At 53.9% G+C, this 25567-nt stretch overlaps 1 protein-coding gene and 3 long non-coding RNA genes across 4 annotated transcripts in view; 2 read left to right on the top strand and 2 right to left on the bottom strand.

Annotated features, from left to right (window-relative positions):
* Positions 1–24283, bottom strand: part of RIPOR3 (RIPOR family member 3) — a 74460-nt gene extending 50177 nt beyond the window's left edge. The window contains exon 1 of the mRNA XM_053890137.1: positions 24173–24283. Within this exon, the coding sequence (XP_053746112.1) occupies positions 24173–24175 (3 nt within the window). The 5' untranslated portion in view covers positions 24176–24283. The remainder of the gene's footprint in view (positions 1–24172) is intronic.
* On the top strand, positions 248–4195 carry LOC128773452 (uncharacterized). Its single transcript, XR_008417695.1, has 3 exons — positions 248–611; positions 869–2440; positions 4092–4195. It is a non-coding gene; the product is annotated as an uncharacterized LOC128773452 (long non-coding RNA).
* On the bottom strand, positions 4104–6323 carry LOC109272279 (uncharacterized). The gene is made up of 3 exons (XR_002082379.2): positions 6097–6323; positions 4839–4894; positions 4104–4209 (listed from the first exon to the last, which is right to left on the bottom strand). It is a non-coding gene; the product is annotated as an uncharacterized LOC109272279 (long non-coding RNA).
* Positions 10497–21960, top strand: LOC128773453 (uncharacterized). The gene is made up of 3 exons (XR_008417696.1): positions 10497–10647; positions 16686–16779; positions 21851–21960. It is a non-coding gene; the product is annotated as an uncharacterized LOC128773453 (long non-coding RNA).
* Positions 24284–25567: the final 1284 nt, after the last annotated feature.

The following is a 25567-nucleotide window of genomic DNA, read 5'->3' as shown; positions in this document are numbered from 1 at the left end:
TTCAAAAACGAAGGCTGTTTTGGAAGGACAATTGAATCACAACTGTGAAAGAAGAGCCTGCATCATTTGCCATCAACAAAAACATAAACAGGAAGTGGGAAATATTCACACCGAACCCAGGGCCATGTTCAAGTGCAGGTAGGCACGTTACCTGCTAAGCCTGTTCTTTCAAAGTGGGGAGATTAGTAGGTCTTAGGGAGGCACGAAGGACGTGACGAACAACAAAAAGACTTTCTCTTTGGCCTAATCGGGACTGAAAGATAATTGAAAGGGGGCTCACATGATCTGTGAGTCACTGTTACGTGATATGTGCCCCTCCTGAATCATCTTCCCTCCTCTCCTGCAGCTTGGGATTTAAATATCACCTCCCAGTGAGGCCTCTCCCAGCCCCTCATCTAAGCGGGACCAGCCCTGCCCTCCCATTTCCCAATTTCCCATCACTCCTTTGTTTTTCTCTTTAGCACCGAACACCAGCAGATATCCTATTCACTGTATTTTCCTTGCCTTCTGGCTGTCACCCCACCTAGAGTGCACGCTCTTAATGGACCAGCACTACCAGGAAAGGACCCGGAACCTAGGAGGCATTCAGTAAATACCCGCTGGACGAATCGGTTAGTGCATGGATGAATGAATGAATGAACCTTGTACCTCCAGAAGCTTTGTACTGTCTTATACTAAGTTTGTACCAAATCTTAACCCTTGGGAGGTAGCCCAATAAAGCATTGTTGAGCATGCAACTGAGTGAATGAATCACTCCGTCAATCAATGAATTTTTGTCTGGGTTGTAAAGCTCCCAGCTTTTGAGATAACCCAGGCTTCTTCACGTGTATGTGTTTTCAAAGTCCCTGATTCTAAATTCCTCCCACAGACTGTCTCCAAGGACCGAAAGAACGGAGCCTTTGCCAAGAAAAGAGGCTGGATTCTCAGGCCCTCCACTTTAGGTCAAATAGTGCTGCTTTACCAGGGAAAGAAAGTTAGGGACCCCAAGGAGCTGTGGGAGCTCAGGAGGAGTGGGGAGAGCATTCTCCAGAGACAAACTCCTTCTTGCCCCCCTGCCCAGCCACCCTGGCACACGGCTGCCTGGGAGAAACCAGCCAGACACGCAGGCACGCTGCAGTTACTAAGTGATGCTAAGTACATCAAGATGGGCATCCTGACGCCAGCCACTCTGAGCGGATCTGGAATGAATTGGGGGGTTGTTACGATCGCCAACTTAAGCCTCTTCTCACAGGAAAAATATTTATTTCACTGAGCTCTGCTTTTTGGAAAGCTGCGCCTGTAACAGTCTGCATCGATCGAGCAGAGTTTTGGCTACTGCTGGCTTCGTCTCTTCTCCTGTGTTGGGCTGTGTGTGTGCGTGTGTGCATGCGTGCGCGCGTGTGTCCAGTTTAATACACGCTTTTTCTCCCCCCTGGTTTGGGGCAAAAATACACACCAACGTGAGGAGAAAAGTAAGCACTCCCATCCCTCCCAGGGGCCGATCAGCCTTTACTGCGCACTTTTTTCCAGTGCTTTTCTACTCTTGGAGCCGAGGGCCGGGGTTTGAATCCCAGCTCTGCCCCTTGCTGGCCGCGTGACCCAGAGAGTCATGTTACCACTTGGAACCTCTGTTTCCTCATCTGTCAGATGGAGTAATAGGCCCGCGCCTTTGGGTGGGAGGAGGAGATGAGAGGAAATGTATACAGAGCTTAGCAGAGTTTCCAGCACATAGTAAGTGCTCCATAAATGGTACCTATTTTACGGGAGGAATCTATATAATTTTGGTACGTCATTATTACACGTCCCACTAGACCCCAACTGCACGGAGGAATATTACTTTTTAGCTGTTGCTCACTTGACAGTTCGTTCTTTAATTTGCATTTCAAAACATTTCACCCGCTATTTTCCTAACGCTAGCTTTATCGGCTACAGGGCTGAATGGTTACTATATGCCAAGCACGCGCTAAGGGCTCTGCGGGCAATATTTTAATCACACTTCTGGTTTATACCCAGACTTGAACAGACATCTGCACACCCGCGTTCACAGCAACGTTAGTCACAATGGCCGAAAGGTGGAAGCGACCCGAGTGTCCATCACCGGATGAATCGATAAATACAAGGCAGCCTAGCCACACAACGGAATACTGTTCCGCCTTAAAAAGGAAGCGAATTCTACAGGGAAGGCTACAACGTGAACGGACCTTGGGGACATTGTGCAAAATGAAGTAGGCCGGTCATAAAAGAGCGATTATTGCATGATTCCTCCTAGATGACGTCCTGGGAGCAAAGTCACGGAGACAGAAAGAAGGGTGGGCCTGGGGAAGGGGGATTGAGGAGTTAGCATTTAATGGGGACAGAGTTTCAGCTGAGGAAGATGAAAAAGTTCTGGAGCGGATGGTGGTGATTGTTGTTCAGCAACGTGAATGTTCCTAACGCCACAGAGCTGCACACCTAAAAATGGGTAATGTGAAACATTAAACAAAAAATTATAAGGGCGCCTGGGTGGCTCCGTCGGTCGAGCGTCCGACTTCGGCTCAGGTCACGATCTCGCGGTCCGTGGGTTCGAGCCCCGCGTCGGGCTCTGGGCTGACAGCTCGGAGCCCAGAGCCTGCTTCAGATTCTGTGTCTCCCTCGCTCTCTGCCCCTCCCCCGCTTGCACTCTCTCTGTCTCTGTCTCTCTCTCAAAAATTAATAAACTTTTTAAAAAATTATAAAAATAGGTAATGTGGTCCATTTTATGTTATGTATATCTCACCACCACCACAACAAAAAAATCTTAATCTTCGTAGCATTTTGTAAGGTAGATTTTTAAAAAAATTTCTTTTTAACCTTTATTTATTTTTGAGACAGAGAGAGACAGAGCATGAACGGGGGAGGGGCAGAGAGAGAAGGAAACACAGAACCTGAAGCAGGCTCCAGGCTCCGAGCTGTCAGCACAGAGCCCGACGCGGGGCTCGAACCCACAGACCGCGAGATCGTGACCTGAGCCGAAGTCGGACGCTCGACCGACAGAGCCACCCAGGCGCCCCAAGGTAGATGTTTTTATTACCCACTGCCACCCTCATTCTTTACAAGATAATGAAACTGAGGCTCAGAGAGGTTGAACGCTTTTCCCAGAGTCACACAGCTTCTGAGAAGTAGAGACAGGCCTAGATCCCAGGTCTTACTCTTCAAGCCTGCGATGCCACAAGCACTCTGTGGACACAGGAGTCAGAGGGAAAACCAACCCAACTCAAGGGGGCAGGCGGAATTAGCAGTGCCAGACTGGCCCTCAAAGTTCAGAGTTCAGTTCTAAATTTATCCTCTGACCTTCTTGTGGGTTCTAAATTTGGCCAAACAAGTTCTTCCAGCCTAATCGATGACGTAAGTGCAGGTGCGGAAGATCAAACCTCCTTCCTGGTATGAAAGTAATAAAATAATGCAGATTTGTTTGGAAAAGCCACCCCCCCCGACCTGTCAGCAGCCATTTGGGTGACCCTGGACCCACTGGCAGTGCAGACACGTAGCAGAGCCCAAGTCTGCGTTTCTCCTCCTAAATGAACAAGAAACAGAGCCTCAGGAAGTAGCTAGACAAGAAAATTCTAACCAGAACCAAACTTAAAATTTTCCTGAAGTTATTAATTAAGAACAAAACAAGACTCTTCGGATAGTCTCCGGTCAAGGGGGGGCATTGCCGGGGCTGAGCCCCCACTTCTCCAGGAGGTATTGGGATGGCTTCTCAGACATCTTGCCTCTACTGAAGTGGAACAGACATGTGACCCTTGTGGTCCGGCCACCGATATCTGAACACGCCTCGGACACCAGACACTTGAGCTGAAAGGTCATGGATATTGGGGGTCGGGGTAACCATTCTGGGGGGCATGTGCACACAGATGTATATAGAAAAGGGGTTGGTGCTGGGGCACTCTGGATCCCAGTGTAAGTATTGAGTGGCTGGATCAAACTTTATCTGAAACCCACCCTACCACTGACACAAGCCGACAAAATCTTTCTTCAAATTACTCTTGTTAGGTTGTCTGGGGTTTTTCCTTTTTTTTTTTTTTCTTTTATGATCAAAAGGAACGTCTCTATAACTTTCCCATGCGTCCCATTTTTACCTGAAATTGTTAGAGTAGACGTATGACACGGAACCACACCAAAGCAGGCGGAAAGCCTTTGGCAGAGTTTAGGATTCCAAGCAGTGTCCCTGCATGTCCCAAGTAACAAGTTCCCCTCTTCTGGTCTGAAGCACTTGGAGGAGGGAGAAGAAGGTTAGGACTTTGTTGCAGGGACATGCTGTCCCCGAACTTCTCAGCCTCCGAACTGCTGTTATCAGAATCTCTCTGAATGTCCTGGACAAAGGGTGAAGCCAGGAACTCCTGAGGCTAAGGGCAGTTCCGGGGCCTGAGAGAGAAGGGCCAGGCTGGGGCTGGGGCAGAAATATGTCTTCCGTTTCCCTTGGGCCCCCACAGCACAGCTGTTGTCCGCAGTGAGGTTAGCCAACAACAGGGACAAGGGACATCCACTGGACAGGCAGTGCCTCGGGCGCAAGGCACTACTGGGGACAAACTGAGTCTCACCGAGGCAGAAGGGCTTAGCAGTGAGTGGTGGCCCCGGAATCTGGGCCTGGGTCTCATGGCTCCAAGTGGGGCACCTTTTCCAACTCACTGCAGTGAAGCTTGGCGACTGCCGGCTTCCGCTGCGGCCACATCTGCCCTCACACTTCCCTTCCAGCTGGTTCCTCCATCAGCAGCCCCTCCAGAGCCTCTCTGAGGGGCTCCAGGGAGCTGACTGCTGATGAGGAAAAGGATTGGCCACAAACCTGACTCTCCTTCCAGCCTCTGCCAGACCCACCGGAGGCGTGGGTGCGTCCAGCCTACCTGGAAGCCTCTGCTTTTGTCGTCAGACAGGGCTGTCTTGATGAGGACCAGACCCCCTGAAGAAGGGAAAAGCCAGAGAAATTAAAAGTAGGTCTCCAAGAGGAAATCAGCAATAATAATTGGCCACATCTGTGAAATTGGGTGCTTCTCAAGGGCCAGACGCTGGACCTGGGTCTAAGCCCAGGAGTGGACGTCACAGGTGCTGCCATAATCGCGGTGGTCCTACACCTGCGGGAACCGTTGGAGGCCTCCGGGCACAGCCCCCTTGGGTGGTTCTCCGTCCAGGGGGTCCACCCAGGACCCTCCTCTCAGATGCCCCACCGCCTCCACCGTCCGGTTCCTAGCGCTTCCCGCCGGCTCCCGGAGGAGTCAGCTGCACGGGAATCCAGGATGGATTTGAGTCCTGGCCCCGCAGCTCACCGGCTGTGTGACTTGGGGGAAATCCGTTCTTGCTGAGCCTCAGTTTTCTCACCTGGACCTTGGGGGGGGTCTTGTTGTAGACCAGAAGTTTCCACCTGTCTGCGGGCCGGGGGCTCAACCGAGGGAGCCATGACAGGCATTGATTTATGCCACTCAGCCTCCAGCATGACATTTTCCCAAGTGCACACCCTGTCCTCTCTGGGAATGATCCGAGGGCAGGAAGCCCACGTGCTTCTCGGTTCCCACCCAGCACCTTGCACGAAGCCGTTGCCGGGAACGACGCTCTTCGTGGTTCTCAAATGACTCCCACTCTCCGTTCTGTTCCTTTTCACGGCCCGTGGAGTGCAGCTCCGTCAGAACCAGGGTCAGGCGGACCCGACCTCAAGCCCTTACTCAAATGCGGCCACGGAAGCTCTGGTCCCTCTCTCCAAGCGTCCGGTTCAACATCTGTTCCTGGGGAATAACCCCCTCTGCTTCCTAAGGTCGCCTTGTGCATTTCAATTAAGACAGCATACGAAGCTCTTGGCTTCCGCTAAAGTTGCTAATTGAGTTCGTGCATCACATATCTCACAACAGGCTCTTTGGGGTCAGGACACCCGTCACCTTCCTGCAAAGAATCGGCCGGTTTGGGGCACCTATTTTCTTCCTCTGATTGGGCGCGGCCGAGCGGGGAAGAAAACTGGCTATGTCAAGACTTTCTCTCTGCTTCCTCTGGCTTCCCTAGACTGGCTGCCAGCCACTCGTCCTCCCCTCCAAGACCACCCCCCCCCCCCCCAGAAAGGAAGACACCTTCAGCATCACCCCCAGTTGAGATTGTGAGCCTAGTGGAGCACGTTACCCGGTTTTATGGCATTGAAGGCAGGGCATCCCAAAGCCCAGCGAGACATCTGCGACGGACAAGCGGTTTGACCCGTGGGTTCCCCGGGACTCGCCCTGCCCGGCTGCTCCTTGAGCTGTGCTCGTCTCCAGACAGCGCTCGGCAAGAGAGGTCAGCGGCTAAGCTCTCTGGCTTTCCTCTGACCTCGAGTCTCTTTGTTTGCCTTGTGCAGCAGCGGTCGAGAGTGGAAATCTCCACTCAGGGACGGGCCTCCTCTCTGCTAGAATCAGGAGAACGCCACAGGAAAGGAGGCTGCCCAAGGGTCGGGAGGTCCGGTCACTGAGTTCCTACATGACACTGGCCAACCCTCAGCGCTTCCGTTTCCTTATCTCCATCGGCCGAGAACAGAAATTGCAGGTAGGTCTCGGCTCACGTTAGAGAAATTGAACGGTGGGAGGCACTCCATAAACACCCCCTCAATACCCACTGGCGGAGGAGACAGGTTGCTTCTGGTGGAGCCTCGGGGTGGATTCTGAGGCTGTGTTTGGGCTCACTGAGTGGTGGTCGATTAGCAACGTCTTCCAAGAACCGAAGGACGGAAAGGAGGGTATATTTGGTGCCACGTACTCAGCACCCCAGGCTAGGGGCTCTGTAAGGTTCCTCCAAGCCCGAAATGGTTCAGAGTCTTAAGATCTCATCGGATCACGCAAAACCTCAGGAGAGCTCTCCGCTGATTTGGCCTTTCTCCTAACAGCACCACACTTCTCAGTGCCCATCACCGAGGCCCGTCCAGATCACCACTTCCTTAGAGCCACGATGATGGATTCCACCAAGGAAATTTCCACTGAGCTGGGTCACTGAAAATCAGCCCCACGACCCCCTACTCCCACCCACCCCGATGGATCCAGCAATACCTGATGCTAAACCTAATTCTAGATTTTTAAGTTACATGAGCTAACGCATTCTCTTTTTTGCTTCAGCAGTATGAATCGGGGCTTTGTCATTCGTAACTCAAAGGGTCCTAATGCACAGATTCTTTCTTTTTCCCAAAATGAGGACCAAAAAAGGGTTTCGCTAGAATGAGAGTGAGGACGTTTGGGGCTTTGCTTTTGTTTTCGTTTGAGCCACCCAAACAAGAGGCCTAGAATGCCGAGAAAGGACACCAGCTTCTTCAAATGCAGAAGACTGGGAGACACCTGCTGAGCGGTCTTTGTGATAAGATAGCCTCAGCTTTGGACAAGTAGAGCCGAAAAGGGGCCGAGTTGTCTGGAATATCTTTTTATTCGCCTCAAAATGTAGTTTTCGTGAATGGTTTTTCCTTAGTTTGTTAGGGCACGGAATCCAGCTTGGTTGAATTTTGTTTAAACACATTGGCATAAATCATAAATACCCTTGGGAAAGAACATTAACCAGCAACCAGCAACATTAACATCCCTCCACCCCCACCCGTCTCCTCCAGTTAAATGGACTGGAACCTCTCCACCTTGTCCCCAAAGGAAACTTCCCTGCCTGTCCTAGAACATTTCAGAATTGGGCTCCTGCTGTAAGTTTTAACATATCCTCGCCACAGCTCAGCCTCCTGGCCGGGCCCCTCCACAGTGAGAGGAAGGCAGGGACCTTGGCATGGGAACTAACAGCTCTGGGCATTTCCGGAGTCTGGCTCTTGAAGTTTTTTCCCGGGGCAAATTCTTCCCTTCCCTTCCCGCCTCCCCATTCAGGAACCTCAGCGGTGGGAACATAGCAAAGGCTTTGGTACCGAACAGATCCGGGGACAAAACCTAGTCTGTCACATTCTCGCTGCGTCATCACGGACAAGTTGCTTAACCTCTCTGAGCCTCAACTTTCTGCAAAACGGGGATGATAATACCACCCGCTATGGAGGGCTGTTTCAGAGAATTCGACATTCTAACGCTTGCACAGCCTGACACAATGTCGACGGGAGCACTTGTATTAGTAGTCGCGGCATTCTCACGAGTTTTGTTCCTCCGTGTGGACGCACATCTTCCTGTGGGTTCCGCTGGGTTCAAATCCCAGCTCTGCCATATGAGAGCTCTGTGACCAGGAACAAGATTGGCTGAGGGCAGAAATGAAGAAGGATGGAGGGGAGAGAGAGACACAGAGAGACGGAGACTGATGGCAAGCAACTTCTGCAGCATTCGGCCCCGGGGGTCACGACCTGCGCTCCCCGGCCGCCCCGGTTTGAGACTCTCCATTTTCCGCCTGGTCACCCTTGGAGATCTATCTGCCCCATTCTTTCAAAAGCGAGGGATTGATCTTTGTTCCCCAGGAGGCATCTGAGGTCCCTGTCTACAGACAGGGACTGAGATGTGACAGAGGCTCTGACCACCGACTCCGTGCTACTTTGTTACACGGCACCCGAACAGACTAAGACAATTGTCACTCACTGCTCTGAATGTTTCTCCTTCGGCACATTTGCCACAAGTCTCACGACTTAAGTGCGTGATAGTTTCTATAACAAGTAACACTTTGAGAAATGGGACTGTGCTTTCCTCTTGGCCTCTTGGGGTAAACAGTCCTTCCCCTTGGTCCTCGGCTCTCCATCTGCCTGGGGAAGATGTGCATCCATCCAGAGGACAAAAAGCAGGATCGTGGCGATATTCAGTTCCTTACAAATCAAAACAGATTTTGCCACAAGACAGTAGACTTAAAGGCCACCACGGTGAGAAAACATTTATTGAATGTCCTTTAGGTACCAACTAGCGTAGCAAAGGCACAGTACTTTCCCAAACTGTCAAGAGAATAGAGGTCTCCCTTCACCTATGCCCCCAGGCTTGCTCCCTATGGCAGAAGGAACACACGCATGGATGAAGGACTTCATCTCAGCTTCATTCTCAGCTTCAGCCCAGCGAGTGCAGAGGCACGTAGGAGGGTGGTGGCACAGGGTATGGACACAGGGGCTACTGGGGCTCAAATCCCAGCTCCGCCATCCAAGAGCTCTGTGACCAGGAACAAATTATTTCACTTCTCCGTGCCTCAGTCTCCTCATCTATAAAACGGGACACGTCACTTCTCGGCCTTTTGGCTAAGATCAAGTGTATAAAACAGGACACAGGCTACTTCCTCAGTGTTGTTAGGCATATCTAATGAGTTACTGCTTAGTATAGACTCTGATATATAACGATTCTAAGTATCAGTTGCTTCTTTATTATTTATTTACTTATTATATTTGTTTGTTTAATGTAAGTAGAGCCAGCTCCAAAGGCAGAGCTTTGCACTGATCCTCTGGGGGCTGGAGGAGGAAGTCGCAGAGAGGCCACTGCCCACCAGTTTAATTTGGGAGATCAGGAAAATGCTGCAGAGTTGCAAGGAGGGAAGCCTTCCCCAGTGTTGCACTTTCGCTGGCTACACGAGTCCTCCCGTGGCCGGGATGGGACTCCGGATGTTCCTTTTCATGGGGGAGACGCTTTGTTAGGGTCGTGAGCAGCCCCGATGGGTCCAGATGCGGTGGAGGTGAGGGCTCTGAGCCAGGGAAGGGACAAGTCAGCCAGGCGGGGCTCGGGGCCTAGACCGTGCGTTCTTCCAGCCGCCAGCTTCAGCCTCAAGGGCCAGGAGGGCCAGTAGTGATTCCCTGGCAACAGACGTGGCTGGAGACCTCGCCTCCTCACCTCCGCCTGGGAGCCTCGGGGACTGTCCTGGGACTCCAGACCCCGTGCCACCTTAGGGGGGCTGAGGATGGAGAAGGAAATCTGAGAGCGAGCATGACCTAAAGACCTAAAGTAGTGGATCAGATTAAATTGACCAGATTAGACTAAGTCTAGCGTTCTTCCTCGTTGCCCCGGGACTGGGGTTGGTGAGAAATCTCAGCTCAGTTACAGGATACAAAGAAAGGACACTTTTTTCTGCAGAGGCACGTGATAGCGTGGCCTGAGATGCAGCCTCCACGTCAGTCCCCCAGGATGCCGCTCCTGGGGGCGGAACCGCACCTGTCGGAACGGTGGGAGGCGTTCCATAAACACCCCCTCGATCAGCGAGGGTGCCATTCAATCCTGACTCTGATCGCGACCAACAGGTGGCCCGTGTCTGGGAGTGGGGGAGGGGGAACTCTTTTCTCGGCTTCCTTGGGGGAAGGGGGTAGAGGGGGGTCCCGCCGCCTGGCCTTCATCCTCCTCTTCAGCGCGAGCGGGCCCACTGACTTGTCTCTAAGGAGGGAAAGTGACCAAAGTGACGCGACGCCACCTCCACCATTGGAGACTCAACCCTGCCCACGTGGGCGCATACACACGTGCACATCCCTAAGCACGCCCACGTGCGCCCGCACGCCCACGCGCATGCGCACCTGCACCCGCACGCACGCCCACGGGCAGGCGCACGCACGCGCCCTCCTGGCCGGCTCGCTACGCTGGAGACGGGGACGCCGTGGCAGGGAGCGGAGGGCCGCGCGCCCGAGAAGAAGTGAGTCCCGCCCGCACCGCCGAGCGAACTGGGAGGCAGATCCTGCCCCTGAACCTTGAGACGCCCGCCCGGAGCCCCGCCGACACCTCGACGCGCCTGTGACAAAGCCTGAAGCCCAGGATCCGGCCGCCGCGCCTGCACCCCGACCCGCAGAAACTTGTGAGATCGTAGACGCGTGTTGTTTTAAGCCGCTAAGCTGTGGGGACATGTGTTACGCAGGGTAGATAACTAATCCAGCCCCTCATTAGCGCTGTGCCCCTGAACCAGCTACTTAACCTTATGTGTGTTCCTTGATCCGAAAAGGGGCATCGTAACTGCACCCCCACCTTACAGGTTCATTGTAAGGACCAAGAGAATGAATGAATGAATGAATGAATGAATGGGACACCTGGCTGGAGCAGTGAGTTTACACAATCAGGAAATGAAGCCTGAGGGGTGGGACAGAATGAAGCTGTAAAGAGCCCCCAACCCCACCCCGGGCAGCTGCCACAAGGCCGAGTGCCCAGCTGGGCCCCCAGGAAGGTCCCTCACCAAAGTGAAGCCCCACCCCAACCCTCACTTTGTCCCAGCGGGTTTCTCCTGGGGCTGGAAAGGACCAGTGCTCAGGGGTGCCTGTGGCCGGGCGCCCAGCATCCTTCGCCCTCCACCCAGCCATCCCTACCCTGGGCTCTGCCATCCCTTCTTCGGGGATTATGTTCCCCTTGGGGCTGCTGTTGCCCAAAAGCTGGCCAGGCTCGGCGCCGTGGAGACAAACAAGCCACAGCATCTGATAGCTCTAGAAACTGACCCCCGTGGGAGAGCCGCAGCCAGCTGGCATGAGTCCCAGGAGCTGGCCACGGCTCCTGGGCATCGGTCCTGGGGGTGACGGGGGCTTTAGCCTTCCCGTGGCAACGGATGCCTGACTCCAAGTCAGAACAGACTTTAGACTGGGATACATGTCACAGGGCCTGGGAGTCTTAACAAATATCATGTCCAGCCCTCCTTGTCCCAGGTCTGTGTCACCCCCAGACCTGAGCTGGACCCATCATGGTGCCCACCTCTGAACCCCAGTTTTGAGTGCCCAGAGATGCGTACGTCTGTTCCCCATCTCATCCGGGGTTGGAGCCACTTGGGCAGAAGGGGCACAGAGGCCACATGGCCATTGTCTGTCCTGCTCTCGCTCCTGAGCTGGGGATGCGAATCAGACCCTTGGTGTTCACAGGCATGGAGACTGGTTGCCAGCCCGTGGTAGTGGCTTGTGGTGACCCATCCCTCCTCCTGGGTCCTCCCCACCCAGGGGAGGAGGGTCCCCCCCTCTGGCCTAGCTGGGTGACAGCCAACATGGGCCCTGGTCTCCCAGTGAGGGGCAGGTACTAGCAGGAAGCTCCTGCACAGCGTGCGTGAGCAAGTTAGGAGCCTGGCCCTGACCCACGGCCAGAAGGCACAGGGCTCCTTGCTTCTCGTCCTGATTTTGCGTCTTCCCTACCAGTGCCATACTATACATCACAACGATTGGCAGAGGAGAATTTGCTCTGTGCCATTAGCTCCAGAAATCCCCATAAGCCCCCAAGGTCGGTTCTGCTATAATCCGTTTTACAGAGGGGCTGTCTAAGGCCTAGCTGGTCAGTGGGAGAGGCAGGATTTGAACCCAGGCAGTCTGGCTTTGGGACAGTGCTCTCTGTGATGTGGCTGGCTCCTACAGGCTTGCCAGCCACTCTCTCAGCTGCTAACACCCCCCCCCCCCCCCCGGCAAAGTTCTGCCGGCTGGCTGGCTTTGTTCTTAGAGAGCCCCTGATCTGCCCAGGGGCCTCCAACTTTCTTGCTGGCTAAGAGAAGGCTCCTGGCTCTTCCTGCTGACAGAGTGGCTATTTCCCGGGCCCAAAGCCCCAGTTGTTGGAAATTACAATCCTTCCTCGTGGCTCCCAGCTCATGGCTTCGAGGAGCTCCTGATTGCACATGTCTCCCATTAGCCAAAGCAAGTTATTTCTGTGGCCGTGACACAGGCGTGTTAAAAGGTAAACTGTCATACATCGTCTGGAGGTGTACTCGTTTGTCTCTGTCAGGCCCCATTCCGGCCCTGCCAGGACCCTGCGCTCCCCTAGCTGTCAAAGAAACAGCTTCATCCTGCCTGCAAAGGCCTTCGCCAGGCCCGGCCCGGCCCGGCCCGGCCCAAGAAGTCGGGGGTTGAGGACCTGACAGAGGGAATCACTTTGTGAGTATTTAACAGCATTGTCCCGATGACGAATAAATCACACCTTAATGGACCATTTTTCAATCTGTAACCCCAAGTCAGGACTCCTAAAATGTTACCAGATGTCAAGGATGAAATGGATGCCTCCGGCACGCTCCTGCACGCGTGAGGGTCGCACGCCTCCTACCTGCTTCCTACCCGCAGGAGAGACGGGCACTAGCGATCTGAGGCAGAACGCAACTTCACGTGAAGACGTGAGCCAACCCCCCCCCCCCACCCGCCTTTTATAGCCTCTTTGTGGGAGATGTGTCTGGAGAGAGTGGAGAGAGGTGTGGGCCAGGAGACAGCGTAGCTCAGATGGCTGGGATTCTGGGAGAGAGAGTACAGTGACTCGAAGCCCTTGGAATGGGGTTGGAGGGTCTCAGAACCTTGCCAGCTTTGGAGTCAGAAAGAAAAGGTTTGCTCCCACATTTGCTATTTAGCAGCTGTGTGACCTTGAGCAAGGCAGTTCATCTCTCTGGCCTCAAACAGGGATAATCCTAGAACTCGCTTCACAAGGTTGTAGAGACGGGCTAAACGGGGGAAGGAATGAAGAGGGCACAGAAAAGTGCTCAGCACCTCGTATGTGCTGCACAAACTGTGTGGTGAGAGACGTGTTAGTAATAGCTAATGTTTACTAGGAGCAGTGTCCCCCCAGAAATTCACGTCTACCCAGAGACCTGGAGTGTGACCTTACTTGGGAGTCGAGTTTTGCCGATGTGGTTAGTTAAGACGAGGTCATACTGGACGGAGGTGGCCCCACATCCAATGATCGGTGTCCTTAGGAGGGGAAGGAGGCCACGTGAAGCCAGTGAATCGATGCTTATTCATTTGTTGACCCGTCCGGGGCAAGTCCAACAGCAGCCGAGGCCGGCACCCGGGACCAGCATCTTCTGGCCCGTTCGACACCCTCAAACAACCCCTGAGGTCACCCCTGGATTTCTGCGATCTGGATTTGCTATCATTGCTGCTGCTAAGTCGGGGTGTAGGGTGGAACGGGGCAGGATGCAGGCCAGACCACCCGTTATGGTGCCGTCCCAACAGCAAAGATCCCCTCCGCTGGGTCAGGAGTGTTTTTCCACCAGGAAACAAGAACAGTTCATGTGAGTTTGTTCACCCTTTGTCCCAGGATACAAAAATGTGAGAAATGCACGAGGGCTCTGGCCACAGAGGGACACTGCATCTCGCCCCCGAGATCCATTTCCTGCACAGGGCTGAGGGTCAGGGCAAAGACCCCTGCAGGGAGAGTCAGGACGAGTACCGCCCTGCTGTGCGCTTGCCGTGGGGAGCCAGAGAGGCTCCCCTTTCTCTGGGCCCTGGTTTTCTTATCTGTAAAATGGGGGTGGTGATGCCTGATGCCTGGTCCCTGAGCTCACAGAGTTAAGCTCTAGCAGATGTCATAACTGCAGGTAAGGTCCTCTTGGGCTCTTTTCCTCTTGTTCTCCCAAAGAGGTCAACCGCATGAGACATGAGTCCCTCTCTCAGTGCCTCCCCCAGCCCCCACTTTATAACAAGCCGCCTTGACCCTGGCAGTCAGTCCGTATGTATCCACTAAGCACCAACTGCATGCACGATGCCGTGCCCGTCTCTGGGAGGATATTTACAGTTGTCAACACTGTTGATTAACAGTGTCAGCAATGGCCACTGTTTATTGAGCATTTGCTAGATCCAAAGCCTTGCGTGCTTTGCCTCTCTTAATCCTCGCAGCACATCTGTAAGACGGTGTCATCAGAACCCCGGTTTTTGAGAGAAAACTCCGTTCGGAGGGAATACGACTTGCCCAAGTCCACACGGTTAGTCTGGACTCCCTTTCTACCCTGCTTCCAAATGAGTCATTACCGCCTGCAGGCGCCCACAGCCCAGTGCAGTGATGAGACCCACCCATAATGAGACATTCCTAACACAAGCTTGTACTTCTCATGTCTGACATGGTGTCAGACACTTCATAGTGTTATGTCACTAAGACCTCCCAAGACCTTCCTGAGAAGTTGTTACCGTTATTATTATTATTATCCTGCTTAAACAGATGAGGACACACAAGTCCAGGGGGTTGTGTGGGTGGGAGTGCTAGAAAGTTAGGACCAAATCCAGCCTTCTTCCGCGTCTCAGATTCTCAGTCACTACTCATTTTTGCCTCCCTCAAGGGAGCTGGATACCGTTGGTGCTCAATCAGTACAGAGACAGACAAGGGTGTTGGAATCCAGATCCCGGCGGGCTTCCTGGAGGAAGAGGATTGCAGAGGATGGGCAGAACCTGCATGGCACAGATTTCCTGTCTCCAGACCACCTCAGGGCATCTGTCAGGAACCTGGGAGCTGGATGGCCCAGCCGCAACCTTCTGAAACTCACTTCGTGGCGCCTCACTCCCCTGAGGGACTCCAGAGGAATCTGTCCCACCTCACCCCGCCTCCCACAGGCCTGTCTGCATGCCAGGCCAGGGCTGGCCCTTCACCCACAGACCTCTCATTCTGCAGGCCCCAGCAAGGAAAATCAGAGCCAAGGTTATCGTGGGGGTCACATACCTTAGGGGAGGGGTGGGTGTACAGAGCCACAAGTTATTCAGTGCAGCATTATTTGGGATCACAAAAGATTGGAACCGGTCTCACGTCCATCAGCAGGGGACTAGGTTAAGGTACTTTGGCGTGATCACCTACGACTCAGGTGTCCACGGGGGAAGAGCGGGAGGCTTGTGAGTAAATACTAAAAGCTGACATTCATGAGGGACTTGACCCTCTCCCGAGTGCGTTAACTCATTTGACCCTATGTCAGTCTCAGGAGGAGAGACCGTTATCGCTTTAAAGTGAGGAAACCGAGGCACCAAGAGGTCGAGTCCCCTGCCCACCGCTCACGGCTCTGAGCAACACAGCTGGGCTTGGTGCAGGCGGTGCGTGTCAGAGCCCCGCTCAGCAGCACCCTGCCGCGTGGCCTCCTGGCTCCCCTGTCCCAGGGGCCCCTCTGCCGGGAACTCCCCGGAACCTGGGAGAGGAGAGAACCACACAGGTGACCTTCAGCACCTCCCGGCCCACGCTGGCCTGGGGGAGCAGGTGTAACCAGAGGAGCCTGACTGAAGCCTCCCTCGTCTGCAACAGATTGTGATAACTCGGACGCGGTGGTAGCCAGCTTCTCTCCACAGTCAATTATGGCCAGCGGGGGCCCACTGGTTATTTTTATAGCCTTTCCTGGAGTCATGACAAGGAAAACTAAACGAGCCACAGGACCCCTTTCATCACTAACAGCCGGGTTTCACAGTTGGGGGTGGAGGAAGGACAGAAAAAAATCACTTTTTTCCCCACTTTGGAGCTAATCAACAGAACTCAAGGCTGGGCGGCCAACGTGTTGGTGTTGAGAAAAGCTGTTCTCGAGCAGAACTAATTGGCAACAGGAATGGAATCTTTTCCCCCAAAAAAGTATAAACACGCTTGATCCCTGGGAATTACCCTTTGGAATAGGTATTCCAGACATGTTGTGTGCAACTGCACGGCCCTTCGGCTCACACAGGCGAGGCCAGAGGCGGCCTGCACTGCTCGTGGCTCAGCCTGGTCAGCCTTGTGCTCAACGGGATGGTCACAAAGGCCAGTGGCCCAAACCAGCCCAGCCCGGAGTGGACATTTGCTCTCCTGCTGCCCCGTACCCCTTCCTTCCTCCTAGAAACAGCAGTTGGCTGTGGGATACCTCATGCCCTGATTTGCAGACGCTGGTTTGGGTGGAATTCATCCCCTCTCTGCTCCGGGGCTGAGCCCTGGTAGGTGTAAGCCAGTGAACAGATTCCAGGAAATTTTTAGGAATAGGCACACACCCCAATAAGAAACAATAAGGTACAAAAAGGAATATTTAATGACGCTTCTAGAGAAGAGAGCTCTTGCCATTTTTAGAGGTGCAGAGAGGTCGAAGCAACCTACCCAGAGGCACACAGCATAGTAGAAGGGGATCCAGGATACGAACCCAGGTCTGTAGGATTGAGGAGTTTTTTTTTGACATTTGACTTCTAGGCTCTACCAAGAGGTGGCGTAACCTCGCGAGGAAGCCAGACGAGACGGATTCAGACCCATCTCTGCGGTTTACCACCTGTGTGACTTCAGGCAAGTTACTTAACCTCTCCGCACCTCAGTTTCCATATCCGTGAAGTGGGGCCTAAAAGAGCACCTCTATCTGTGGGCTCTGAGGGTTGAATGGATTAACAGCAGTACATGTAGGGTATGAGCAACTGTACCTGTCACGGAGTGAGGATCTGTCCCCACCCGCGACACTCTGTTGCCCCCACACGGGAAGAGCCAGACCGACTAACGGCTAGAGAAGGGGAGGAAGGCGAGAGCAGTGCTGTCCGGGCAAGCTCTGTGATCCCTGCTCCGCGTTTTCCCCCCTGTGGCACGGCTCTCGGGCTCGGCTCCTCTCCGGGAACAGCCACACCGCAAAGATATGAGACATCACGAACCCGCGGCCCGGTCGAGGCTTTTGGATATTCTTAGACCCAGAGATGCACAGTCAGTGGCAGCGGGGCCCGTCCGCGGTGGTGGTGGTAAAGAGCGGGGGGAGGTGCCACCCGGTCGCGTGGCAAAAAGGAAGACGTCAGACAAACGCCCTGTGGTAGGGGGCTCGCGTGAGTTGGCACAGCCACGCCGGGAAATGGTTCAGGACGTTATTTCCCGTCTCCTGCACCCCAGCAGTCGCGCTTCTGGGAATGCGCGTGAGACCCACGCCGGCGTGCACGGCCCGGGACAGGTGTAAGAACGCTCAAAGCAGCGCCTTTCAGTTGTGCAGACAGACAAGTGGGAAGCACCCCAAATGCCTGCGGACGGGGAACACAAGTGGCGACGTGCCGCGTCATAGCACGCGACAGTAGAAAAGAAAGAAACGAGGAGCCGTGTGCCATCACGGGGATAAATTTTAGTGGCAGACGCTTTATGAAAACATAAGTGGCGCAAGACAACATATATCTTTTTATAACCTTTAAAATTAGTGAAAGTCAATGTATCATTTTTGTATAAACGCAGAAGCTGTATAATTTTTTTCTAAACAAGGGAAGTCGGGATGATGAAAACACTGCAAGGGGACAGTGCTGTCGGTTGTATGACACTGAGAGTGTGTTCGATGCCATTATAAACTTGAAAATGGTTAAAGTGGTAAATTTTATGTGTATTTTTGCACTAATTGAAAAAACCTTTTTAATGTTGATTTGAGAGACAGAGAGAGCATGCGCACGAGTGCGAGCAGGGGAGGGGCAGAGAGAGAGGGAGACAGAGGATCCAAAGCGGGCTCCAGGCTCTGAGCTGTCAGCACAGAGCCCAGTGTGGGGCTCAAATCCACAACGGTGAGATCGTGCCCTGAGCAAAACCAAGAGTCGGACGCTTAACCGACTGAGCCCCCCTGGGTGACCCGCCACAATTTTTTTAAAAAACCATAGGAAGGTAAACACAAAATTTAAGCTCATACCTCCTACAGCGGGAAGGAGCATGTAAGCAGATGTAAATAGTTGTGAAAGTTCTAGTTCCTGGGCTGGATGGCGGCTATACAGGGGTTTTTTTGTTTTTTTTTTTTTAATGTTTATCTCTGAGAGAGCAAGACAGAGCACAAGCAGGGGAGGGGCAGAGAGAGAGGGAGACACAGAATCCGAAGCAGGCTGCAGGCTCTGAGCTGTCAGCACAGAGCCCAATGCGGGGCTCGAACTCACAAGCTGTGAGATGATGACCTGAGCTGAAGTCGGACGCTTAACCGATTGAGCCACCCAGGCGCCCCAATATACAGGGGTTTTTATAAATAAATGTAGTGAGACTGCTTGATGGAAGGGGGTGGGACCGTTCCAGGGCCTCTCTCAGCATGTCTTGAGAAGGTTATGATTAACTCGCTTCTACCTGACGTCCGCTTTATAAGTCGAGGAGAGCTCTCGGGACCAGGGGTCTAACGGCTGCTGGACCAGTGAGCAAGGCCTTCAGCCATTCCCTCTGGTGTGAACCAGGCATGGGACTCTTTGGTCCCTGGTGGGTGGGGACACCGGTGGTGCATTTCGAGGGCATGTGTATGCCACATGCTTCCTCCTGCAGCGGATTCCTGCCCCCTCACTCGTTTGGAAGGCAGTGCTGGGCATGCTCCTCAGAGGGGGGCTCCCAGCCACACAGGGGCGGGGATGGTGGGTCCAGCTCAGGGGATAGCCCGGTGACAGCCCCCTGGCCACAACAGAATCCCATACTCTGCCTGATTCCCAGCGTGTCCGCACTCAGGTGTGGAGATGGTGTTGTTCACAGGGCCCTCCGTGCCCACCTGAGATAGATGAGAGGGGTGAGCACAGGGGCCACGTGAAGAGTCCAGAATGTGAGCTGGGGTTGGTCTGACAACACATCCAGTGATGTACAATTCAGCTGACTCTCACTGTTATGCAAATGAACGGCCACTGCATAAGTTGGCACAGGCTATTAGAATGTGGTATTCATAAATGAAATGTAGTGTGTGGCTGGAGATTCCTGGTGACCCTAATTCAGGGTTCTCCCAAAAAATCCGACTGCCTTGACACCCTTGGCAACATAGCAAGGCAGGTATTTCCACAAGTATTAATTGAGTGCCCACTGTGTGCCTTTATTGAGTGCCTACTCTGGAATATAACACTGAACAAAATAGGCAAAAAAAAAAACAAAAACAAAAAAACCTGTGCCTTCAGGAAATTCACATTCCAGTAGGGGACATTTAAGAAAAGAAAATGATATAGTATGCTAGATGATGATAAGTGGTAAGGAGTGAGCCATATGGAGAACGAGTGTCCCAGGCAGAAGGGAAAGCAATGCAAAGGTCCTGAGGCAGGACTGTGCCTAGCACAACTGAGAACAGCAAATGTAGCAAGGAGGAGAGCAGGGGGGGTAAGTCACATCCTGCTGGGCCCTGTGGGCATGGTGAAGCCTCGGCGTTTTACTCTAGGTGAGGTGGGACCAGAACTGAGAGGCACAGGGTGTTCTGAGCAGAGGAGGGACGGGATCTGATTTCATTTTAACAGGACCCCACCGGCTGCAGGTAGAGAACAGACTGTCAGAGAAGCAAGAAAAGCAGAGACACCAATGGGGAGGTAACTACCACAGTCCAGAGACAAATGGCCTCTTGAACCAGGGTGAGGGCAGAGTGGGGACAGGAAGCGGTTAAAGGAAAAGCCAATAGAATTTCTTTTTTACTGAAAAGTGGAAACAGCTGGGTTCTACTTGTGTGTTTTGGGGTCAAGAAAGTTTGCGATGTGGTTATCAAAATGGATCCCTTCTTCCAGCTTCCTGGGGCTTCTGATACGCAGGCATTGAAAGGAATGTTTTAAGGACGCCTGGGTGGCTCAGTCGGTTAAGTGTCTGACTCTTGGTTTCGCGAAACTCACAATTCATGAGTTCGAGCCCCGCGTCGGGCTCTGTGCTGACATCGTACAGCCCGCTTGGGATTCTCTCCCTCCCTGTCTCTCTGCCCCTTCCTGCCTCTTTCTCAAAATAAATAAACTTTAGAAAATTTGAAAGGCATGCTTGAGGTCTCCATGAGCTAACATGGATGAACACTCGGGGTATATTGGCGGGTGAGAAAAGGAAGATACAAAATAGAATAGATAGAAAGATCCCATTTTTGAAAATTGAAATTACAAAAAAAAAGAAAGATGTGAAAATAGGTGAATGAATGGTCTGGAAGGATAGACACATGACTCTCCACTGTGGTTACCGGGAAGGGGGGCCACTGGGATTTAAGCTCAGGATCGACCTCCGGACCACACAAAATAAAATAAGTGTAAAACCCACTTTTAATTCTCTTTAAAATTGCAATGAGGGGCGCCTGGGTGGCTCAGTCGGTTGGGCGTCCGACTTCGGCTCAGGTCATGATCTCGCGGTTCGTGAGTTCAAGCCCCGCGTCGGGCTCTGTGCTGACAGCTCAGAGCCTGGAACCTGCTTCGGATTCTGTGCCTCCCTCTCTCTCCGCCCCTCCCCCGCACTTGCTCACTCTCTCTTTCTCTCTCTCTCTCTCTAAAAAACAAATAAACATTAAAAAAAATTGCACCGAGCATGGCTCTGTTCTTGCCATCAGAGCTGTGCTTCTCTTAGCCCATGACCCCACCTGGGCCTCCTCCTTGGCCTCGACTGTAAGAGACGGAACTCTGGAATGAGAAATACTTTCCTCTCCTTGCTGGCTTGGGAGATCTGGAAAAGGCCCACCTGGCTCCCAGGGTTTCTAAAAATAGAAAGTTGTCTTAACTTTCCTATAGGTTTGGCTTAGCTGTTCCTTCTACTGATTCCAAGATGCTGTTTCTGTTAGAGAATCATGCTTTGTGCATGAAAATGAAGTGCGGTGGGGGCGAGCCCTTAAGCGGATGGAATTAACCCATGAGGGGTCGCCAGAAATGCCCCCACATGCAGAGCCAGTGAAGGCAGCGAGGAGCCCGGGGCCTTTGCCACTGCCCGTGTAGACGACACCTTCTACCCTACCCAGTCTCTGCATCCATTCCAGTGCTCAGAGGGGAGGAGAGGAGTTGGACTGTTGGTGTGTTCTAGGCAAGAGGAGGAAGCTGAAGCATTTGTGTCCTGGCTTCGAGTCTGGAGTCTTAACTCTCATGGAGTGAGGGCTGAGGATGGCCCAGGACAGGATTTCTGAGACCCTGAGCACAAGCATATGTGCTGCGGGGCCATTGGTGTGCTGGTCAAGTTAACACCCAGCCTCCAGGGGAGATCGAGTGTGCTTGCGCGTGTGTGTGTGTGCGTGTGTGCACCTAGATACCCACATACACACTTAGGTTTGTTACAGATTGTACTGAAGTAAAGGATGAGTCGCACACAGTTTACAAATACAGATAAGATGTGTGGGCTTCATACGCTCAACTGATTCACCCAGGGTGGTTTTGTTGATTTTTGCCCCCAACTCTTGTACCTGTAATCAGCCCGTGGTCACAGCTGATGAGTGAGGGCAATTCTGGAAATTACGTCTGGAAAAACACCAGTTACAACTGATGAGTGAGGAAAGCTGGTTGGGATCTTCCATCCCCTTAAGGAATAAGACCAAACTGATACAACGAAGCGTATCGGAGTTGCTTCATCTGTCAGCAAAGGGAGCAAGTGCCTTCGTTTTTCTTCACAAGAAACGGCCGCGGAGGTGCCACTTTTATGCCTAATCTGCGTCATTAACGTTTCCTGTCTCCTTTCTCAAATCTAGACAGTGAACAGATCGAGCCCTGAGTTGTACTGTTACCAGTTCCCGTGGCGTAACGACTCCCGCCGTGGCCGATTTCCGGCTGCCGACTAGAAGTCACTCCGCCCGGCCTTGGGGACAGACATGCAGCGGCAGACAGGTACCGCGGGAACATGCCTAACAGCGACGCGTCCTTTCAGAAACGGAAAGCGATGGGCTTTGATTACTTCCTCCCTTTGCAGCATCATTTATTTGGTTACAAGCTCATGAAATTTAATTTTTAATAATGGCTCTGTTTGGCGAGTTCACCAGGTTTCTGAAAATCTGACACTTGGCTTTCCAGAGCCGGTACAAGCTGGCTCCAACACACCGCCGTGTAGGGAGCACGTGGCAGAGAGTGTCCCGGGTTGGGGAGGAAGCTCTTCCCTCCGTCTCTGCCCAGAACCCAGAGCGGCTTGGGTACGGAAAGGGTAGGGGCTCTGGGAACCTCAGACGGACAGTGGCCTTGGGGGCAGAGGCAAGAGGAAGCCGGAGAGGACAAGCAGGGCAAGAGCCCAGTCGGTGGGCGTATGTGAGACACCACTCTGCAGCTCCCCAGAAAGATCTGGGGGGTCCTGGGGGCGGTGCTGAGTTTCCGCTGAGGGGTAGGTGACGGCTTCCCAGCCAGCACGCATCTGGGCTCAATCACTCCCCACAAAAGCAACCCGTTCGGCTCCCAAAGGCCTGTGACCGCTGACGTCAGTAACGAGGCACTTTGCGCCATCGGTCTCTTCTTCAGGCCCGCCTTTGTGCCAGCCTCCGGCGCCTTCCTGGTGGCAGGGCTCTGAGGGAGACCGTCCTCTCCTAGAAGCTTGTTGAGCACTTAAGTGCCCTCCAACCAGAGTCACAGAGTTTTAGAGTCGCAAAGAGATTGCAGAGATTTCCTAAAGTAATCCCCTCGTTTTGTAGATGAGGGAACACAGAGGCCCAGAGACGGGAGGTGACAGAGGCCCAGAGATGGGACGTGAGTTGCTCAGGGCTACAAGAAAAATCCAGGGCAGAAGTGGGTAGGGTGACCTATCGTCCCTGTGTGCCCGGCACCGAGGGGACTGCCGGGCCCCCACCCAGGTCTCAACTGGAGCCCAAGACAGAGGGCCTGAGCCAGTCGCTGAAAGGAAGGAGGCCTGAGCCAGAGGTGCTGCAAGATGGAATTTTCCAAGAGAAGAGAGGAGAGGAGGCCACATCGTGGTGCTGGGATCTCCAGCTCCGCCCGGAGGCCTGTTCCCCGTGGGATCTCCCACCTGCCGGCTGTGTCATTGTAACATGCGTCCCTCCGTGCCAGGGAGACGCTCTGGGACTTTCATCTGTGTCTTATCTCTGGCTGCCGCTGCCACAGCTGTGGGGATGTCTATGCAAATAGCCGCCGATAATATTAATATGTGATTCCCCCAGGGGAGGCGGTGGAAAGCTCTGTATGTGTTTCACAATTCTGTTCCATCCAGAGGAGGAGTGGGGGCCCAGAATGATTCGAAACAGATTTTTGGAAAGGCAGAATAAAATTGGAACAAAACCCAGTAGAGGCATGTGCCACTCTCCCCACGCCCAGCCCTCTCCACCCCTGCCTGATACTAACCCTCCTGTCCTGCCCCCAGGAGCCTCCCACGGCAGGGGAGCAGGGTGGCGGGCACTCTTCCTTCAAGCCGGGGGCCCCTGCCGATCCCAGGACGTGGGCCCCCACCCTGGGCGGACATACCGTCCGGAGGTACAGCCTGCTCAGCCTGTGGCTTCCTCTGACTTCCCTGCCCCCCTCCTACAGGGAATGCTCCCCTTGACACCCCCTCCTCCTCCACCCCTGCTTCCTGGGGAGATCACAGAACCCTAGAACAGGAAACAGCCCACTGGAAGCAGAAAGTGCAAGTCAGAAAGACAGAGACCTCATTCCGATCTCTGCCGCTGACCAGCCGTGTGACCTTGGGCAAGTCACTTCACTTCTCCGAGCCTCTCTTTGCTCAGTGTACAACGAGGGCAATACTACCAGGCGCACCAGAGGCTCATGGCGATTCCTGGGCTGGAGCTTCGCAAATGCCAAGCACGGCGCCTGACACTGGCAGGTAACACCAGAGACACGGTCCTAGTGAAAGCCCCTTGAAGATCAGCTGTCGACCCACGCCGCGTCAGCGAGGAACACACGGAGGCCCGCCTCCGGGAAAGGGAGAGAACTTGCCCGAGGCCACACAGCGGCCCCTGCAATCCCATCCCGCCTCTTCCTCACAGCCTCCCTTCCCCGGTGGAGCACCAGGGCGGAGTGTGAGGGGGGCCGCCCTCCACACCTCACCTCCCTCTAGCGTCTGGTCCACACGCCAGCACTCACCATGGAGCAGGTACGGACTTTCAGGCCCGGTCACGCGTCCTCCTCCAGGCAGCCCGGCTTCCTCTGCCGCCCAGGCGAGTGTCGGCTGCCGGTTCCCATCCGGGGCTGGAGTCGAGCGAGGACCCGGGGAAGCCAGTCCAGACTGGCCACTCAGAAGGTCGCTTCCGAGGAGCCCTCTGTCCCCCAGCCTTCCTTGTGGTGCCGCAGGACGTGGGACGGCACGCCGCAGGGCTCCGATAGCACGGCCCGGCTCTTATCTGGCCCGTGTCAGGGTGCGGGCAGCCGGAGCCGGGGTTCCAGGAAGCCCGCCTGGGGCCCCCCCGGCCGGCCGCTCTCCCCGGATGCTGCCTGCTGCCGTGGATGTAGCCGATTGCCCGTCAGTGTCACTGAGCTCTGCCACGGAGGATTCCATGCTGGCCCCCAGCAGGCGGGGCCCCCACCCCTTCACGTCCCACCCCCCACTCCCATCTTGGCAAGGGGACGGGAAAAGGCAGCTAATTTCAAGTCCGCACAGCGCTTGTGGTCGTGTCCTGAACTCTCCACGATTAATCACGGAGCATCTGATTTCTGCTTTGCCTCAGAGGGGGGTGTGGGGACGCCTGGAAGTTTCTGTTTACTCCACTCTGCGCCGGGGCTGTGTGCTAATCACAAACAGACAGGGACGCAGCCTTGCCCTGCCTCCCCTGCCTCTGCCTCCTCTTCTTACCTTGCCACTTTCAAGTCCCCTCCTCGCTTTCTCTCCTTTTCCTCCTTTCTTCCCTCCTCCCCATGCGACCCCCTCTGTCTGTGGGATCTGATCCTGCACACACCCCTTCCTGTGCTCCTTGTTTCCCGGGTGTCCCATTGTCCCCTCTGCACCTCCCACTTCTCCTAGGGTGCAAATTAGCTTGGCCCTTTCCCTTTATGTCTTTAGAGTTAGTGGCCCGCTTCTTTTACTCCCTTTTTTCCTTTTTTTTTTTTTTCTCCAGCCTAATCTTTTCAGGGTTTGCCCCCACCCCTGCCGCCCCTGTTACATGTGTATATACGACTCCTACAGACTTGATGGTGTCCCGGTCAGGGGGTGGGGTCCAAACACGACAGACACACAGGCGGGTTCCTTTTGTCACCTTGGCACATCAGCTTTCGGATTCCGCTCGGAGAATGGACTCGGGAACAAAGCCCCCATTGACCAGCCCTGCAGAGGAGCCTGGCCCTGCGGAACCATCCAGCCTGTAACACCTAGAGATGAATTTCTCTCTGCCTCCCCTTGGCTCCCTTCTACCCCCTGCAGCCACTGCAAACGAGGAGCCGAGGAGCCGGGAGTAAACAAACAGCTCCCAAAGAACAGGAACTGCCACCCCTCCCCACAAACACACACATACTCCGAAGAGTAATTTGGATTTGCCAAGACCTTTA

Source organism: Panthera pardus, unplaced genomic scaffold, assembly GCF_024362965.1.
Source record: "Panthera pardus isolate Hobbes unplaced genomic scaffold, ASM2436296v1 HiC_scaffold_25, whole genome shotgun sequence".
Classification (NCBI taxonomy): Eukaryota; Metazoa; Chordata; class Mammalia; order Carnivora; family Felidae; genus Panthera; species Panthera pardus.
This window is presented reverse-complemented; position numbering and strand designations above follow the sequence as displayed.